The 20,951-nt window shown below is 43.7% G+C and overlaps 1 protein-coding gene and 1 long non-coding RNA gene across 2 annotated transcripts; one reads left to right on the top strand and one right to left on the bottom strand.

The window, feature by feature from the left end:
- Positions 1-3,570: 3,570 nt before the first annotated feature.
- Positions 3,571-10,444, bottom strand: LOC120454364 (zinc finger protein chinmo). Its single transcript, XM_039639593.2, is given in 5 exon segments — positions 3,571-5,446; positions 5,508-5,655; positions 5,717-6,543; positions 6,656-6,873; positions 10,311-10,444. Coding segments are annotated over 5 exon segments (2,535 nt in total). The 5' UTR covers positions 10,429-10,444; the 3' UTR covers positions 3,571-4,222.
- A 5,039-nt stretch (positions 10,445-15,483) lies between these two features.
- Positions 15,484-19,549, top strand: LOC122756530. Its single transcript, XR_006356514.1, has 3 exons — positions 15,484-15,632; positions 18,047-19,224; positions 19,303-19,549. It is a non-coding gene; the product is annotated as an uncharacterized LOC122756530 (long non-coding RNA).
- Positions 19,550-20,951: the final 1,402 nt, after the last annotated feature.

The following is a 20,951-nucleotide window of genomic DNA, read 5'->3' as shown; positions in this document are numbered from 1 at the left end:
AAGTTTCTTTTAGAAAATTTTTATCTTCGTTTAGCAAAATGATTTTCTCATTTTTTCTTTCCATTAATTTTTATAACCGTGTTGGGTTGGCTTTGAATTTAGTTTAATGTAATTTTTTTTGCTCAAATCTCAAATCTGGTATTTGGACTTGGCTCAAGCAAAAGTATACCATTTACTGGGATCGTTCCTTAATTTTTTTGTGGATTTTCATTCCTTTTTGGGGTAAATTTTGTAGCCTTAAATAATTTCTTTGTATTTTTGTTTACGTTAAGATTATAAAGAGTTACGTTTCCTTTCTCGTATTTTTTTTTTGTTTGGTTTGCCTCATTCAGTTGCTTTGCCGAAATTGATGTATACAAATGATCTTAATCCTGGTCACATATCGCCTACATCGTCTGCTCTCTACACATACATAGTAAAAGTTGTGGATATTTTCGTATAATTAGGGTTTAGCCAAAGGTATATTCTCGTAGTTTTACATTAAATGTTTTATTTTATTTTCTTTTATTTTGTCTGTATTTCGTGGGCTCCGTGTGCTCAGCGCATATTTACATTAAAATCATAACCATAAGAAAATCAGTAAGTATTCTCCTTCTATACCAAAGATTCCTCACTGTGTGGTTCTGAGTGTCTGGGGATCGAGGGATTGGGGGGTCTGTATGTGTCACCATTTTACAAAAAGAATTAAAAGAAAGTGGTAATGAAAGTATATGTGGTTTCTCATGCTCATCTCATCACTGCGCAGTCTATGGCTAATTGAGGTAGTTCAGTTTACTATTGCAGTTCGATCTGGTCTTGGTTTCCCTTAATATTGTATTATTGCTATTGTGTGTTCATGTGTGATTGTGTCTTTTGCATTTAAAATTAGTCCTCACTAAACATAGGTGCCACTTAGCCACTAGCTAACCGATAATCGAACTAAGAACTAAAGCTTTCTTGATAGCATCTTCGATTACAGCGAAACATTCATTGGTTTCTCCTCTCGTCCTCTGTTTGTTTGTCCCATGCAAACCGAAAAATATAATATACTCTAAAGGTAGTAATAAAAGTAATCATACAAATAAAAATAAAAATAAAAATAAAAATAGTTCAAACAAGATTAAAAACACAAAGAGGTAGGTTCTTTCCTGAGGTATATGAGTTCCTGAGTTTGATTAGACTCTAATTGTAAGACGAAACGCATAGCGCAACTAAGAACTAAGTTAACGTAAACTAAAAGTAGGTGGTGTATCAACTAAGTTGTGATTGTGGTTACTCCCATTAACCCCTGATAACTAAGTTGTTATTGAACATTGTTTGATTGATTCACTGACTGACGGATTGAATTACTGACTGATGGCTGACCCCGTGCCCCGTTCGTGCATTTGCGCCCCACCAACGTACTTAAAAATAAAATGTAATTCAGACTCCAGCGAACGCTGATGGGGGTGTGCAAAGACGGACCGGCAGCCAGGGGTTAAGTCTGCTTGTGTGCGAAGAGGTAGTTTGGTTCAGATATTGCCAGACTCTAGTGGGTTAACGTACTCGTATTACTATTGCTTTGCTTTGCTTTTGCCTTGCTGCTGCTCCTATTTTATTACTATTTCAGATTTCGCCCGGCCAACACGAATGCCAAATAAAATTCGAGTTGACAAATTATTCGTAAAACGAACGAAAAAATAACTGAACGAAGAAGGTAAACGCCATTCGTTTGCAACTTCGAAAACGATATCACAGAACAAACTGGGGATCGGGTGACGTTGATATTGTGTCTCGTGTGCGGTGTCTTGTGGTTCAACAGTTAATAAAGGTAGTTTCATATTCAACATTTTACATTTTGGCTATTTTACGCTGCTATGGACTCTGGATCATTCCTAACTTCCCTCCTGCTTCTATTCTATTCTATTGCCTGGCTAACGAAAACGTGGAAATGAAGACAGTTTCACAATTGAAATTCAGTTAGCTCCTGATCAAATAAAACCCTTCTCTCTTCTATCCGTTGGCGAGCCTAATGTGTTCCTACATATGCGCTTAGTAGTTTAGGTATAGGTTTACAGGTATACGAATACATATTATATCTAGGTTTTATCATTATACAACTGAGGCCACATACATATGCTATGGATATGCATACATATGCTATGGATATATATGCGCTAATAATAATAATTAATGTATTTACAGGCCAAGAACTTTGTTTAGCCTTGGCAGATTTTCTCAATATTTTCCATTGCATTTTTCTTAGATTTCCATTCTAGGTTTCTCGTTCGCTTACAACAAAATGGTTTTTTCTTTTTTGTTCAGTATTTTACAGCTTTTCTTTGTGGGATTTGTTATTTCACTTGGGAAATATGTAGCCATCGAAATTATAAGAGCCGAAAAAAGGAATTTTGAATTTTTGTTGGTTGGATTTTTGGTGAATTTTAATTTTCATTTGTACGAAAAATGTTTTCCAAAGGTGTGCCAAAAGTTTGATTTTGAATTTCGCTTTGCTGCTGTAATTATTGCTGTTTTGTTGCCTTTGTTGTTGCCATCAAGTTTTTGAGAACGTTTTTGAGTGGTTTTTGCGTAATATTTTCGTTTGTTAATTAACATGTTTCACACTTGGCTAGAATTATTCAATTAAAAAATAATTATATTTACTTTACGTTTTCTTTGCTATTTGCTTTTCTCGCTCATCGTTAAATATACTCTCCTTTGTTTATAAAATTTTACTAGTAGTCATTTAATTATATATTTCTTATAGGCACCCAATTTACCAATTGTTTTTTACTTCATTAGAAACTTCTGAATTCGGAATTGAATTTGTTTTGGTTTAGATTTTGTAGCCGAAAAGCAGTTGTATAAAATTTTGAGGCCTAAACTGGAAGGAAAACCATAAAACAATACGAAAATCACAAAGCAAAATGTTACTTCCTTAAAGCAAAACTTTTTCTGTCCTCGAGCACAGATCCTGGCATCCTCATTCCCCATGGAGCAGTGGTCCCCGCACTTGGCCCTCCTCTTCTGGCCCCATTTGCCTTTTCGTATTATTAATTTAATAAAATTATGTACAAAAAAACCGGACAAAGGGGCAGACTTTCGGGGAAGTGGGCGCCAACTGGTCCAAGTGGGGCACTCAAGGATTCGCAAGGATCCTGGCTCCTCCCTAGGTTCTTCTCAGCGTTTCTCTTCTCTTCTATTCTGTATTTTGTTTCTTTTGTTTTTGTTTATACTATTTTATTGTTGCAGGTACTTGTGGTTGCGGTTTTGTTGTTGCTATTGTTGCTCTGTAGTTTGTTTGTTGCATGTGTTTGCTATGTGTGTTTGCAGTGTTTAATCTTAGTTACTCGCGTCTTATTTAATTCAGTTTTTAGGTTTTTAGCATTATCGTTTCGTTTGATTTGAGGCAACTTGCAGTTCTGTGACGTTTCTATAGGAAATCAAAAATATATGCGACAATAATCTAATCATCGATCTCTTCCCTCAACACACACGAATAAACAAATTCTCAACGTTTTATTTGTTTTTTTTTTTTGCTATGCTGGCTACTCTTTTGGCGGTACCAATCAAAAACGTTCAAACTTTTTGCATTACTATTTCGTTAGTTTAAGCTTTTTGTTTAATTTGTTTTCCATTGCATTGCTGCGAGTGTTCTTGTTTGATTAGCACCCTGAAAACGATTTTTCAGCCGGATTGCATTTGTTTCTATATTACTATATTTCTGTTTTTGATTCTGATTCTGGTTCTGTTTCTGTTCCTATAAGTTTCTTGAGAGTTCTGTTTCATACTGCCATTAATTGGTTTGGATTCTGTAGCACTTGCTTGTGCCTGTGTCTGCTGCTTGAACTTCGTTGATTGTTTGTGGTTGGCTTGAAACACAAATTTGTAATAAAAATGTCTGCAAAAAGTTGGTCATCGAATTCTGCCATCTGTACGTGTGTTCGCTTGTCTGTCTGTTTGCTGTGTGTTTTTTTGCACGTGTGTGGTACATCTTATCATTTAGTAGTTTAGTTCCTTGTTTAGTTATTATAGTAATCAATGTGCCCGGTTTGGGACTTCTTGTCTAGCTTAGTAGGTGGTGGTCTCCGAGGGCAACAGCAGTTGCATCAGTAGTCATGTATCATCATCTTCTTCTTTGCGCGCGTAAATCGTGTTTGTAAATCACTCATCTTCATCACTCCGTCGTTTCATCGATTCTTAGCCTAAATCTAAGCAGCTTCTTTGGGGGGCATCCTCTGGGGGCATCTCGTTTCTCCTCATCCTATTGCTCCACATTGACCTTGGGCGTGGAGGTCAAAGTGGGCGTCTCGTTGGGCGGTATGATGTGTGGGGGGCTGGTGGGCGTGTTGGGCATGTGATCGTAAATGGCCTCGGCCTGGATATCCGGTTCGACCTCGGACATGTGCAGTCGATCCTCCTCGTCCTCGGACTCCGAGAGCACCTCGATCTTGGGCTCCACAACAACAAGCTCGGATCCTGGCTGTGGCTCCGGTGGCTGGTCCTCGTCCACTTCCATGGGTCGATCGCTGCCATCGCTGGCCTCCGCATCGCTGCAACCATCGCTGGTGGTGCCAGTGGTGTTCGTTGTGGTTGTGGTCGTCGTGGTGGTGTTGACCGTGGTGTTCATGGTCGAGTCCATGGCCTCGGCGGCCTGTTCCGCCGCCATGGCCGCCCTGATCTGCTGCGTCAGCTCCTGGTGCATTCGCTGTTGCTGCTGCTCGTAGGTGAGCGGTTCAGTGCCCTCTGAACCGGCTCCTTCTTCCGACCCTGCCCCGTCCACTGCCTCGCCCGACTCGCCTGCCTCTCCCTCTGCTTCTGCTTCTGCCCCATCTCCTCCTGCCCCCGTGGTGTTCTCCGCCACCATTGCGTCCCGTCGCTGCATGCACTTCTCCAGTGCCATCTTGAGTGTTTTACGTTTGCGCTGCTTTGCCGCCTCCTTGTTGGCGTTCATGACTACTGATGCCGCTGCTGTTGCGGCTGCTTCCTATGGTGAATGATTGCTGGCTGCCGCTGTAGCCGCTGCTGTTGCTGCAGCTGCCGCTGCCAAGTGTGCTGGTGCAATTGTTGCCCCCGCCGCCAATCCGATCTCCTGCTTGTGCTCCCTGGCAATGTGACGGCGCACCGTGTTGTTCCGCGTGAAGGTTCGCTCGCAGAAGGGACATGGCACGCGGATGCCCTGGTGGCGCTGCCGGATGTGTGCCCGCAGATTCGTCTCGTATCCGTACAGACGATCGCAGTACAGACACTTCAGCTTCTTACCGTCGGCCGTGTTCACGCTGTTCTTGTTGTTCAACTTGGTCGCGTTCCATACGTTCAACATGTCCGCCGGCGCAATCGAGGCGGCCAGGTTACTGGACAGCGTTCCGTCCGCCTTCAGGTTCTCCAGCAGGGCATTCGGTGTGGTCGACGAAGTGTTCGAGTTCGGCGGCGGTGGCGGCGAGTACTTCAAGTTCTCCAGCTTCACGCGCAGATCCTCGGCTCCGTTCTGTTCGTAGCAACATTGGAAATATTATATATGTTATAACTATTACGCTTCAACTACTCACATCTGTAGACTCATCCATAAGCTCGCGGTCGTCGTCGTTAGCCTCATTGGCACTGCCATTGTTGCGCTCCGATTTCACAATGCGCTCCATGCTACTGGTGGCGTTTCCATTTCCCGCAGTGGTGCTGGGACTATGGTTCTCGTAGCGACTGGGGACAAAATACTCGAGTCAGCTTACATACTTTAAGAGAAAGGACTGGGTGAACTCACCTGGACTGTGGCGATGCGCGTTCGGAGTGCATGGTGTCGGCCTCGGTGGGCGCCGTGGAGGAGGCGCTGGACGAGGGACGGTGGTACGGCGGCTTGTTGATGGGGCTGGGGCACTCGGAGGACTTGGAGCCATCTCGCAGGACGGAACCGCGCTGCTCCTGCTCGGAATACGGACTGCGGACAATAGCCCTCTTGCGCGGAGGTTCGTAGTTAATGGGTCGGTAGATGGGCGGCACATGGGTGTAGCCCATTCCGGTAGAGGAAGCGCTGCCACCCGGATGCATCAGGGAGTCGCACTCCTGCTTCAAGATGCCGGTGGAACCGCCCAGATGGTGAGCAGCGCCAGCGCCGCTTCCCAGGCTAATGGGTCCATTGTTGCCGCTGCCACTGCCGACTCCGTTGCCACCGATTCCCACTGCGCCGCTGCCATTACCCGCTCCCACGCTGTGGGCGCCGCCAATCCCTGCCGCTGTTCCGCTGATTATGTTGGCGCCGGCACTGCCGCATCTGTCCACGACATTTGCACTGGCCGCCAGGGTACTGAGGCTACTGGCCGCCGCATTTGCAGCCGCCGCCATTCCGCCACCAGCCGCCATGCCGGCCAAGCTCAAGCCGTTGCCAATGCCCATGCCCGGCATGGAGTTGGCTCCTGTAACGCCTCCTCCCAGACCGATTCCGACTCCGCCGGGAAGGATGCTGCTACCGCCGCTCAGACTGTTCCTTATGCTCCGCCTGCCCGTCGGCGAGTCCAGCGGCGACAGGTCGCCCATGTGTTGTTGCGCTTGCTGCGCCGCCAGACGTCCCGTTTCCGTGGACAGACCTTTGACCTGCACATAGGCGAAATAACGAATTAAAAATGCTCCAAAGTAACTAACCCAAATACGACGAGCTTTTTGGGTTAACCAAGCCCACGAGAACACATTTAAATTCATTACCCACCTGCAAACTCTCGGCGGACTTGAGGAAACTGTTGAGCGCCTCCTGGGAGACATGAACCTCGCCTTTGTACATGAACTCCAGAAGAGCGGCCATGTTGTCCGGCGAGGTCGCCTCCAGTATGATGACGCACTGGCCATTTGTGGGCGTGTTCTCGAACAGATCGGCGAACTTCTTTGAGCAGGCCGCCAATATAAGTTTGTGGGCTTTGAATACTACGCCTGAAATGGGAGAAACGTAACAAATGCGTTATTAAATAATAATAGGTGATTGCTCTTTGACCGCTATTTTTAGACACGTATTCCCTTCCTATTCTAAGCGAACAGGCTTTTTCCCCTTCCCAAACTTGTTCGCCGCTTTGCGATTAAAGCATCTGACTTTGGGACACACAACACGACGACCCAGAAAAGGTTGCCAACAGGTGGCGCCGAACCGCCAACCGAGACCTTGAACTCATAAAAAATCATGTCAAATATATACGGGCACTCGCACATAAACACGTACACGGAGGACAATAAAAGCCGCAGCAAGGAAATCATTTCCTCGCTCTTGACTACACAGACACAAAAGGGAGCTTTTCATCCGCAACTCGCTCTCATTTCGCCACTTTCCTATGTGTGCTGTGTGTGCTCTGTCTGAGTTATTATTCAACATCAATGTCGTCTTGGTCCTCGTCTTGGTTTTCGTCTTGGCCTGGCAGTCTTTTGTGTCCCGGCTGCTAGTACCTGACACACAAAAACCCACCCGGCGTATACGCAATGTGCGGAAAAAATGTGGGTGCTGGGAAACCAGTCAGTCACTCCGAAACTTAGTGTACTTCGATGTGCTCTTTGGTGCTGTGTGTGTGTGTGTGTGTATAATCGCTTGGCTACAATTTTTCACGCTTTTCTTGTCTCTCTTTTGGGTTTTCCTTTTCTTGCCACTTTTTTTTGGGGGGTGGTGGTGGGGGTTGGAGTGGCAGAGAAGTTATGTCTTTTCTTTTATGGGGCACTTGTTGTGTTGGCTGCGAGCATTACTTAAGCCAAATTGAAACGACACTCGCACAGCGGTGTTTTGAGATAAATTCAGAAAATATAGAGCGAAAGAGCGGACAAGCGGACGATGAAGGCTAATATTTACCGCCGACATTGTTCATAAATACATTTCAAGTTTGACACTTTTTCCCCGTGGCACTTTGTGAAATTTCTGTAGCAGCTGAAGCGTAAGCAAATGCATTAGCCCACTGCCTCACCCCAAACATTCTCCTTTTATTTTTTTTTCGGCTGGCTTATCGCGCAGTGCAGTCTATTTCGATGAAATTCAACCGAATTGTGTCAATTCTTGCCTCAGCGCTTGCCAGCTGATAAGCGGCGATAAGAAAACGCAGTTCGTGGGGCAAGACGGGCGAGGAAATGAAAATGAAAACGACACCAAGGTCAAAATCAAACGCATTGCACGAGCCCCAAAAAAGAGCAACAAAACGAGAAGCACTCTCGGAAGTGATTCAGGCGTACGCGGCGTATGCGCGATTTGCGTCGTCACTGATTAGCTCTCGCCGAAGAGGAATTATATAATCGCTTGATTAATACGGCAGACTACGCAAATTGCATTTAACATATGCCACACACACAGTGCCCATTTGTTTCTTTGTTTACCCGAACACCAATCAAAAAAAAAAAAAGTAAACTTTTATTCGTTCTTGCGATTATGTATCAGGCGTACTTTTTGTGTTATTTCGCTGGTTGGATTTTCTAACACTTGATACAACAGAAATTGGGTCACAATCACCACAATAAAAGCGCAAAAATGCCGCACACACATATTACTATAGAAATTCACTTCGATATGTCTGTATGGACTGGCCTTGATAAAGAAATGACATTATGTGTGTGTATAATATATATTGTTTACGTTCTGCGTTTGCGTTTGGCGTTCGTTTTTTCATTTACTCCGCAATTTGTTTTGATTTGGGGCTACTTTTGGGGAATTTTGGCTATTATGCAGTTTGGCAATAACATCGGCTCAAGTACACATAGTTTTTCGACTGTTTTTACGGTCAACAATGAGTGATCTAATCTAATCGAACACTTGCACGTGGTGTTTACTGGGAAAATATGTCGATTAGTGGAAAAAGTCGTCTGATTTCACATTTCATTCTAAGTATAAAAATCCCTCATCAACTCAACCGCCCAAAAATATAAATCTCTCCTCTTTGAAATCGTACATGTTACCCCATTTAAAAAATAGCCCAAGGCTAAGCAAATGTTCATTTGGGTAAAAATGCTCATTTCTCAAGTGTTAAATACGCCCCGAAACCCAAGCCAAAACTCAATGAATGCATCCTTCTCAATCACAATAAGGAAAAAGGGAAAAATTGTATAAAAAACGCAATTTGAAATATCCACATGAATATTAAAAACAATAAAAAACATACGTTGTTTGCCTTTGTTTTCACAGACGGGCAAATATTTAATGCTTCATTGCCAAATGGACAAAAGAGTCGTGCGGAGCCAAATCAAACATAACAAATGCAGAATCCAAAATATTTCGATGGATATGGAGTCCATCTAAAAAGCTGCTATCCCCAAAGAAATATTAAAAACCACAATTAAAAACAGTCAAAGCCGAGGGTTAAAAGAGGAAAGGCTGCGAGTGCTGCTGTGTGCTGGGGTGTAACGTTCGAAATTTTAATCAAAAGTAGTACCACTTCGATTGATATGAGTGACAACGGCAACCGAGGAACCGGAAGCCAAAAGGGTTTCAGGATTTGTCTAGGGTTTATTTTTTATTTTTTGGATGGGTGAGGTGGCTGCTGTCTGCGTACGAACACCCAGCCATTCCTAATAATCCCAGTCAGCTCTGCTTTTCCCACTCATTCAATCAATGAAAAACAAAAATCCATACTTACGCACACATGGCGTATGGAAATGCTTAAAGTTCCCCGGAAATTCTTGTTTAAATTAAAGCAGGAAACAAGCTGCTAAGCGAGTGATTTTAAGCCAAGGTTAATCTCGAAGAAAATGTATAAAATAAGGGAGAAGCCATAAAGGGCCATACATACGCTACATAATAATCATAAAAATAAGCCAAGATGCTCCGACATATAAGCACCCAAGAAGCAACCGGCGACGAAAAATATTTAAGCCCAAATCAAAAGGGAAAGAAAATAAGGTTAACAAGGGTCCCAAAACAGACACACAAAAAGGAGCCCCCAAATAACTGACCTCAGTCAAAAGCCCGAATAAATATGTGTATATAGCAAACGTGCAAATAAAAGTATATACATTGTACATTTAAAGCTGCTATATAGGTTTGCCCGCATTCATTCGCCATTTAATAAGCCGGCATAAAAACTGTAGTAAAAGGCCGTAAATGAACTAGCAGACAACAGGCGGGCTAGAAACATCTGAGGGTTGGATTCGATGGCATGGGCTGGTATATGATGGGTGGGATGTGGCTGACAGACAAGGACGAGACAAGCCATAAAAGCCACTTCCACTTCGCGTCTCCATCAAACAGAACGCCGGCAGGGCAAAAAGAAATCAATGTCTGATTCTCTGGCGCAGCGGCTTATTAGCGAATAGTAAAAACATAAACATGAGTAGCAGCAGGAAAATAAATATCTAAATTATGATTTACGAGCTATGACTTAACTGTCAGTTTAGTAGAAATCACTTACCATCACAGGATAATATGACATCGGCCAGCAGATCCGATTTGAACAGGTTGGAGAATGTTATTGCCAAGTTAGACGAGAAACTGTTCCACTTGAGGCAGAACTGCTGCTGCGGATCCATGGTGCCAGCAGTGGTGCTATAGCTTTGTCCCGATCCGTGGCCGTGACCGTATCTTTGTTCGTATCCCTGTCCGTATCTCTGTCCGTATCGGTGTCCTTAGCTCTCAGGATCCAAGCTGTTCGAACGGCGCCAGAACGGCGACAACGACGACGCTGTTTTCGACTTTTTCCAATGATTCCAATTTTTGGGTATTGGTGATGGTGCTGCTGCTGCTGCTGCTGTTTTTCAGCTGCTCTGCGAATTGATTTGTTTGTTTTCGGTTTGCCAAAATGGAATTTCGTGGAATTTTGTAGCTGCCAGCAGAGCATAAAAGCAATTCGGCCGCTGCAAATCCTTAGCCAAAGGGAATTTTGCAATTGTTTAGTTAATTTCTTGAGTGTCGTTCTCGTCGTTACGTTCGCCGATTTCGGTGCGAATTGTTCCGGTACTCTAATCACTTCCGCTGCTGCTGCTTCAATTGTAGCTGATAAGTTTTTTGTCGTTGGCGTTGGCATAGAAATTTAACCAGAGACTGTGAGAGCACCGAATCTCAAAACTGAATCCGACTCCGAACACGCCAAATGCTGCAACGAGAATGACGAAAATGATATTGGTTCGATTAGTTTCGGTTTCGATGCGTTTGACAGGGAGACCGATGGCAAATCCAGTGCCTGCTTTCTGCCCTGGAAAATCCGAAGGCAGCCAGACTGCAGGTTGCAAAGGGCAATCCTTAAATCTACATATCTGTTGTAGGATTATATGTGCCCCCCTACCTCCCTAGCTCCCAATCGAGTAGTTCCGAGAAATATGTTCCCAACAAACTCAAATTTCAAAAGTCATGCGAGGCAATGCGGCTTTCTTGGCCGAAAGCATAAACTGCATCGCATTTGTGTTGGTAACTCTATCTTTGGCCTGCAGCATTTCCGACCAATTTATTAGAAATTAATCGAGCATTTAGAAAGAACCAAAAACAGCCCTGCAAAAAGGCAAAAAAAAATCGGAAAAAAAATCACAAGATATACGATTCAATTCTGAGAATTCTGGGCTGGCCAAGTCAAAAATGCCGCCGCTTCCAATGGTTTTGATGCAACGCGCGTGAACACACAACTTTCTGATTCCTGACTCCTGCCTCCTGTGATTTTGGCCACGTCTACGGTTTCTGCCCCCCACCATCATCCTTTCTCGATTCCTGGAAACTGCAGGTGAGGCTGCCCTGCGTCGTTGCATGGGATGCGTTTGTTTTCTTCGAATTTGTTTAATCGTTAGAAAAATGCGGCCCGCAACTTTTGTGGAAGCTGCCAAGAGCAGTCGAGTTCCCCCCTCTTTCTCTCACTCTCTAATTCATTCTTTTTCTTTTTTTTTTTCTCTTGACCATCAAAATCAACGGTTTCGCTTCGAGCGGAGAAAAAAAAGGGGGATAAAAAAGATATCGGTAAAAAGCTATTAAGAAATTCCTGGGAAGTTTGCAGTTTTCGAGTCCGGCAACATGGAATTCACTCGCAGGCGCGCAAGGGAAAGTCAAAGGGATGCCCTTGGGGGATAGGAATGATTTAAAGATTGGGTGAAATTGATCGACATGATTCGGGGTTTATGGGGCAAAGCAAGTAGCAGGTTTGCTCAATTTAATTCGAGAGCTACGAGTACCTTGAAATGCCATAAAGGAGTGGTAACAGAAAGACACTGGCAGTTGCTTTAAAGTTGAACTAAGTTTTAAGTAAAAAATCCAGCAAACCGCCCCCTTTCTTCGTCACATAAATAATCCAAAAACTTTTACTGTCACTCGTGCGTTGCGGCATCTTTCTGCTTTAATTCCTGCAGAGCAACAACCCCAACTTCTTCAACTTGCCTCCTGAAAAAACATCCTTGTTTCTGCACTTGGACAGCTTCTGTCTTCGGGCTTTGGGCTTTGGGCTCGACTGTACTTTGGAAACCACCTCGAGCACATATCCTAATGCTGCCATTGTTGTTGTTGTCAAAAGGGAATACGCAATGAAATTTACGCAGCTGCATTTGAAATGCTTTTTCAATTACACGAAATGCTCGGCTCCAAGCAGCGTGAAAGGAGAACAGGGGAAAAAGCCCAGGCACAACAAATAGATCAAATAGTACACATCGTATGCCCGTCTTGTTCTCATTCAGATACAGATACTCTGACTGAGAGATACACAATACACATGCTCCTCACACGTACAGTACATATACAGAAAACGCACCTGAATGGCAGTCTCAAGGCGAAATCATAGCTCAGGTATCTGTATCTGTATCTGGTGGTAACCTATCTGCCTCCAAAACAAACAACAACAAAGGCCGCAGTTATGTGCGAAATGTACAAGAAAAAAGAACAAGGCGTAAATCCTTTTCACAAACACAGATACATTAGGATATGCGTTCCAGGAACAACGCACACACAAATGAAATAAAAGCAGCTTTTAGCTCCTTCGGAATTGTCTTTGTGTTGGGCAGGAAGAGGCAGTATATAGGCAGTACATATCTGGATCGGGGACTTGTAGCACGAGGGGAGGGTTGATCCTCAACTGTTGTCCAAAATAGCAACGCACTTTCAGCAAAAAGAAAAAAATCAGAGGAAATTGCGCAACTAATGCAGCATATACATATCTTCTCGATAGTTCGGAATCCAAAACTTTGAATTGCCATCATGGCAGCTCGAATGTTTAATTGTTATATTTGCTTGATTTGATGGCATTTCAACTAATTGACCTTGTGCACTATTTAGACAAAACGTCAATTCGATTCCGTGATTCACATTTTCTGTGCGTTGAGTGCAGCATATCTCAAGTGGTCGGCTGCGCGCACACAGATACTTTTGTATCTTTATGTGTGTGGCTACAACTACGCGTCTATTTTCGACAGTCTTGGTTCGCTTTGAATGGCAATTAATTCCGGCAAATGACGCATATTATGAAAACCACTTTGTCTTCTCTCTAGCAAGCCGCATAATGCAATCGGAAATGCCAAATAAAATATCTCGAAAGCGATATACTGTTACTACTGTTACACTTATAACAATATCTGCTACTTTTGAAGGAATTTTAATTACTTTCCAACTTGTGACCCTGATTCATCTCGATTGCATATATCCAAATACTGATACCCATAGAATGATAGCCCCCCTGCCATTAAGATTCAGACGAGAAAGGCGATTTGATAACATTACCGCATCGTATTACAAAAGTTACGATGACAGCTCGGGTGCAGGACTAAAAGAAATCCGCTTGTCAGCACTTTGCCACTCCCCCTTTTTATTTCCAGTTGATGGCCGTGACAGCAGCTCTTGAACCAGAGATCTTGGCAGGGAAACTGCCATCCTTTCCCCTCATATCCTATATCCTTTGCTATCCTCGCCATCGGCCATAATATTACACATGTCCGCATAATAGCGAAACGCCGGCAGATGTGCAGTCGAGAGATCCAAGAATAAATGTCGCATAATTCACAGCGCCAGTTTGGGGAAATTGTGAAATACTTCGCCACGGGGAGTCGGTACACATCAAAGCGAGAGCTTTGTGCTGTGCATATTGCATAATGAAAGGAAAAGGGGGCGTGGCAGGTCGGTGGTTTAGCCGAGTTGTGAAATGAGCAAGCACAGCGGGTGGAAGTCAGGTGCAACGGGCAAACAGCGAAATTGAGTAACTTCCTTGGCATTTCGCCTTTCCGCTTCGAGTGGTTATTATAGCCATAATTGCAGTGGGATTTCCCAAGGAAGCCGCTACTGGCAGCAACCAGTTTGATTGGCTTAAAGCTAAAATACTTTTCCAAAACAACTCCTATTATTCTCTGAAGTATAATTAACCTACTTTCCAATGCGACTTCCAGTGTCGTGATGGTGGTAATTAGCTATGCAGGAAAATGCAGCCAACTTGAAATGCAGTTCCATGAAAAACAAATGAGCTGCCATCAAAAGGGCCAAGCAAAGCAGTTAACACAGCAAGTAAAACGCTTCGCTGGGCAGCCGAGGAAAAGCTGTTGTGTTAATGCAGTGCAAGTACAAACAATGTGTATCTTGAAGATACGCTTGCCTTGCCGCAATTACAAAGTGTAATTTTTTTGGTAGCTTCTACAGTTACGAATATGAGGTAAAAGATTCATATGGGTCCCCAAATTAATTATTGTTAGAGAAACATAATTAGGGGGGGCGACAGTGACAGTTTGTGTTCTATTCTAAACTCACAGACATGATAACTTTGACCCCAGTTGGAAAACGCTTGGCTGGCCACAGAAAGCATAGCTACCTGTAAGCAGAAAGAGAGAAGTATTCCAAATTAGTTTATGAATTCATTTAAAATCTTGTTCATTTCTACTGTATCAATGATAAACACTCAATTAGGATCAGTCAATTTGTCATTTGCGGCATGTTAATGACTTATTTTCGAAGAGAGTTTAGAGTTTGCCTTTAATAGAGGGCTAAGTTACGTTTGAAATCGAAACCTCGCGTTTCGCGGGCACTCAATCATGGCGAACAAGTCTCGACGGACAAGCGTAAAGTGGCAAAAACTGTAGTCCTTTTAACCCTTTGGTGGCTGAGGCGGTGGCGACTGCTCAAACCCAATTAAAAATGTCAAAAAATGGGAATATCTGTAGGTAGTTAGCAGTTAGCGCACGCAGTAAATATTCATCACGCCATGCCAACAAAGGGTTAAGGGATTGGTAGGTAGGATGCTGAATGCTGAATGCTGGATGCAGGATGTTGGATTTTGCTTTTCTCCAACTCGCCAACTCGAATCAAACATCCTGGCTGTGGTGCTCCATCTCCAGCATTGCCAGCGCGTCACACAGTTTAACTTTTCATTTGGCATTTCTCTCTTTTTTGCAGATGTGGGGATCCAGGGGGAAAGCCTGGCCACCCCCGAAACACCCACCCCACCCCTGCCTTTTGGAGTGTGGCGCCACTGCTTATCAGCATGAGACGCACACATGTCAGGACACAAAAACAGGAGCCGCACACGGAGCACCGAGAGTTAGTGGAATGCATTGTGGACGTTGGAACAATTGCGTTTTGTATGTTTTCGTGCCTCGTCAGCAAAATTAAAAAATAGATACGCAAACGTTGGCCTACACAAGTGGGTGGGTTTTCTGGGTGTGCCGCCAAAGTTATGTGAAAGAAAAGTGCTCCTGCTCCTCCTGCTCCCCCTCCTCCACTGCGAACTCCACACCCCAAAGTCCAGTGTTCTCTCTGCCGAATTCAAATGTCACACAAGGATCGAAAGGTACGCATGGCCAGCTCTACTATCCCAGCCTGCTTTTCCCTGCTTTATTGCAAAAATACACAACAAGCTGCGGGGGAAAAGCGTGCAGTGAGGTGGAGTGGGCCATGGGCAGGTCCAAACAACAGCTGCTTGGCCAGTTTTTCGTCCTCTTTTTTTGGGCTTTTTGGCACTGCGAAAATCTAATAGAAGTAACACACAGGAGCCGGAGCCAGAGCTGAATGCCTGGCCAGAAATGTCACTGGTCCAGGACGATAACTATGGCCCAGCCACTCCCCCCTCCGCCCCCTTCCACACAGCACTCTGGGCCAGGAGCAGACACCAACAGACCCACAGGATGAATGGTCCATGGTCCAGGCCTCCACTTTTTCCTGCTTTTTGGGTGGTTTTTGTGTCTCGGTCTGGGCGAAAAAACAAAAACCATCCCCCCGTTTGCGCCGTTTGCAGCATTGCGTGTGTATTTTTATTGTATATATCATTGATGAATTCGCCGATAACAAATCTCAATCAAATGTCAAAAAGGTAACTGGCAGGAACGTCCGAGCGATGGACAGTACAGACTGAGTACCCATCCTCCACTAAATTAGAGTCCCTCGTTTGCGATTTCCTACACGTTGTAATGTTGCAATTTTCACGCAGCCCACGCGTCGTATGCGCAATTGTTTTAAGCAATTCTGCAGATAGATCGAAAGTTGCAAAGGGGTGGGATATTGGGTGGCTTCTTCCTGACAGCTGCAGGTGGGCAATTGAAGAAGTGACCTCTACTACCCCCACTTAAACCCACTCCAATGGATTGAGCCTTGCGTGTGACAGCTCAAATTGTCATCTTGAAATCGAAAAGTGTCAAACTTTTACGGAAACATTTCAAGAGGGAAACACTGAAGCGATGCTGATTGGAGTTGGGGATGTAGAAGGAATTGCATTTACAAGATTCCGCAATACAATCATTCAATATAATCATTCTGTGCCTTATAAAATCATTAACCTAACTGGAATCGAACCTTTTGAAGCCCTTTCCCTTACCTTCTGTTGTTTTATTCGCATCATCAGCAAATTAAATAAAGCTCAATGACAAACTTCATTAGCCAAAAGATCAACTGGCCAAATGGCGAACAACAAAAATAACAATTTGCCTACCCCTCGAAACAAATCCGTAAATACCCATGGACCATCCCCTCGTGATTTTTTGCGGACAAAACCCCTTTTAGACGGACTTTGTCCGGCGGTCAGAAAGGCAGAGCAAACGTTATGCCAGAAACTAAATTAAGATTGAAATGTAAAACTGAAAGCGTTTTACACAATTATTGAACGCTCGACGAGGATGCCATGTGATGTCGAATCACAGAGTTTTTGGGGAGGATTGGTGGGTTTTTTGGTAACAGGGAAAACCACTCTGGGAAACAGAGCGAGCGGGGAAACTCTGCCTGTCGCGACATTTGACAGACAATTCACAGTGCGAGAATCATTCGAGTGCATAACTTACAATTCCGTAAATATAAATTTTCGATTTCCCTGGTAAAAAAAAAAAAGAAAAATGAAAAAAGCCAGAAAAAAAAGGAGCAAATCGAGAGGATGGCAGAGGAGTAGAGTACGTGGACTAATGAAGGTTGTCCGTCCTCAAACTGCCGATTTGGAATTATCACTCCAGCATGCATTTTCTAAATGAAAATGGGCAGTGTGCAAGGAAAGGAAAAGCGGCAAAAAAAAAAAAAAAAAAAAAAACAGGAGAAAAAGAAAGAAGAGAGCGACGCTCTCAATGTATGGAAATTTCTGTTCAATCACAAATCCAATGATGTTCGCTTCGACGCATTTTGACATTTGGACGGGGAATGGAGAAGGTTTCCACCGAGGACCCACTTCACTTCCTGGTTTGAGTCGCTTTGATGAATCTCACTGGCCCCAACGATTGTTGTTTGTTTGAAAGGCTTCGTTTTCGTTGTCCATCCCCCTGTTATACTATATATGTATATAGTATCTCCTTCTCCACGCGCAACTGCCTCCTTTTTGGGCCGATCCTTTGTCCCTCGCAGTGCATTGATTAGAATGTTTGGACTTGAGTACGTAAATATTTTTGCTTGCCTGTCAATTAGTACGTTAAGCTGCTGTTGTTTTGCACTCACGCGGTAGTGGGGATTGGATTGGATTGGAATTACAAGTACCAAAGACTGTAGGCTTTCGAAGGACTTTGTTTGAGGGGTTGGAAGGCCTAAAAAGTGCAGATGAATCAGTTTGAAAGTTTGCAAGAAGGTGGGACTTATATTTGGAACTTCAAGTGCCTGCAATTTAAAAGCGATATTAAAGAACATCTAACCCATATTTAACCAACATCCAACCCAGTCTTTCAACCCACATTTGAATTTGGTAATTTCAAAATGATTTCACATAATAAAATAACCTTTTTCTTGGAAACTTTTTAGGCCTTTCTTTCGTTATCACGAATCGCCTTTATAAGCGAAACACCTGAGCTCGCCCAACTTCGACGCCCCAAAGGACTACTCAAAAAGTCATTACTTTAATCGAATTCGCATTTCCCGAAATGAACGTTGGCCGCAGGACTCAACTGCAACGCCTCCCGCGAGCCCCGTAAGGATAACAACGAATTTCTCATAAACTTCTGATGGCGAAGGGTGCGAGGGTCAGTGCAGAATGTCCGCCAAACATGCAATTAAGTCGTTAATACTTCATCGATTTAATACACGCGGACAGGAGCAGGATGGCCAGGATATCCAAGCGATACAGGCGATACAGGATACCGCGGACGCAGCGAGGATTAAAGCATTAGCAAATCGAGGATGAGCTGTCCTTTCCAAAAAGGGAAAGGGAAAAACGGAAGCGGAAGTGGCGATAGACGCAGGACGATGGCAGACATTTGATTAGTTTGTTTGGCCTGCCAATTTCCCTCGCTCGCTTTTATTTCTTTTAGGAGATATGCAATTACGATATACAAGTTAAACAAACCAAGGGATATTCGTCGATGCCTATGCGATGCCCAGCGATATGAGTTCAACATTTGAACATTTGATTAAAAACGCAAATAGATTTTGAAGCTCACCCCTTCCCCTTCCCCTTCTCCATAATCCTCTATGTGCATAAAAAATTAACCAACAACGATGCTCAGCGCTAAAAAGGAAAGAATAAACTGAGGGAAACTGAAAAGCGCGGACATTTTTTAGGCAAATACGGAGGACCAGCAGCAATTCATCAGAGGAACGACGCTTTTTTGTATCATCCGTGGGCTCAACTCATCTCCCACCTGTAATAAAAATCATAACCGGGAGGCGTGGCACCAGACACCGACGCACATATTGAACTAACGACCAGGTGGGCGGCGGGTGGTTGCGATACTAAAGGAAAAACAGTGGAGGGGGTGGAGTAAAAGGGGAGGCCATCGCCCGCATGTCTGTGTAAAAAGGTAAAAACCAATCAAGAGCATCAATAAAAGGCACGTCAATCAGCGTGTGGCAAGGCAAGGTAGGCTCCAGCCATTTTCCTCCTGCTCGGAAAAACTGCTGCTCAACAAGCACGAAAAAATCATATTTCCTGGTCCTCCTCCTGGTCCGGGTCCTGGTCCTCCTCCTGGTCCTGGCCAACATGCGTGAGTTTCCTCCCTCTTCACTTTCTCCCTTCTGCCGTTATCCCTTTTTGCCCACTCTACATTTTCCCCTTTTTCCAGCTCCTTGTGTGTGTTTTGGCCTTTTGTCTAGCATTGGCAACGCGGTTTTAGTTCAGTCAAGCTGTCATATCGACGCTTTTGCATGCCAGACGATGCCAACCGAGCCTCAGCCTCAGACTCGAAAACTGGAAAACTCGGAATCAAACTCAAACTCGAGCGTCAAAATTCCGGACCCGGTTTCTGGCCAGACTCGCTGGCTATCGGCCACAAAATCCTGCTCCCTCCTTTGGAACCCTTCCTGCGGTTATTTGATGGTTACATATCATGATTTTTCAATAAATTCAACGTCCATGCGCCACTTTGCTCATTGAATTTTGAACAGCGATCCCGGCGAAGTTGGGGGATAAATGCTGCGTACTCAATGGCCAATGGAAAGGTGGAGCTAGGCCTTAAGTTGAAAACAAACATTGGTAATGGATGTTGAAGCGATTCCCGAAGAGCAACCACAACATGTTTAATGAAAGGCTGGATAACTAAGCTATGGGGCAAGTGAAGAAAGCCAATTCAATAATCAAATTCAAACAAAGCTAACACTACTTTGCTTTAAACTTCTTTAAGCTCATTTAAGGCCGAGACCATTCCCCAATTAATTATGCCGCCCATTGCCGTGAAACAACAGCATTTCCGTTAATCAATCTTTTGAATAGTCCCTGGAAAAGGGAGTAATAAATAATTTTCAGCTCCTTGTCGCATGTGAGAGACTGGCAAATCCCAAGAAGGACTACCCCATGTTATGCCACATGGCTTTATAGTCCATAGCCAAGTCTGGCCACCACAATTTCCCATTCCGCGATCACGTTGTTACGTTCTTTACTTACGCATTGCTGCATTAATGCGTATGGAAAACAATTTTTTATGTTCCGAGCATTTCATTTTTTGTTAATGAATCTCGTTCGGGGTTGCTGCTGCAGCAAAGGATGTGTGTGTTGTGCGTTGTGAGTTGGGTCTGCTGTTTTTGAAAAGAAGTTTCCGAAATTCGCGACTCGCGGAACCTTTCACTTCTCGGTAAGCCGCATTCTGCGTGTCTCACTTGACGCGGCCAAAAAGCGAAAAAAAACGAAAAAAAATAACAGGAATGGCCGTAAAAAAATTTATGAAATTTAACAATGAAAAAAGGGTTCAAATGCTGGGCTCTCTGTGCAAAAGTGAGTATCAGATGCATATAAGCTCGCCCATTGAAACTCCACGGACTCCACAACTTTCCCCTTCTTATGCCGTCTGCTGCCAATTTTATTAATGAAAAGTCAAGTGATTTTCATTCGGCGAGTGGGCGTGGCAACACACGCACAACTTGTTAAGGGTTGTCGGAACCAAAAATAAAAAAAACAACAATTATTTCACATATTGAATGCAAAAAAACGACGCTGGCTAAAACACGTTTGTACACATTTTTGAGAAATATGAATACTCGAATATTTATGTACATATTAATTGGAGGCTAGTGAAAGAGTGAGGCTCTTTCTTTTGAATACTAAAACCTTTTTTACGGAATCCCAATAATCGTTGAATATTCAAAGGATATTGACTCCTTGCTTACATTTTGAATGTACTTCATAAACTTTAGTTACTTTAACTCGTTGGAAAACATAAAAGATTCTGCTCAACTTCAAATTTTTCCATGAAGTATCTGAAAATACATTCGTCCACTT

The sequence above is a fragment of the Drosophila santomea genome, chromosome 2L, assembly GCF_016746245.2.
Source record: "Drosophila santomea strain STO CAGO 1482 chromosome 2L, Prin_Dsan_1.1, whole genome shotgun sequence".
NCBI classification, from domain to species: Eukaryota; Metazoa; Arthropoda; class Insecta; order Diptera; family Drosophilidae; genus Drosophila; species Drosophila santomea.
This window is presented reverse-complemented; position numbering and strand designations above follow the sequence as displayed.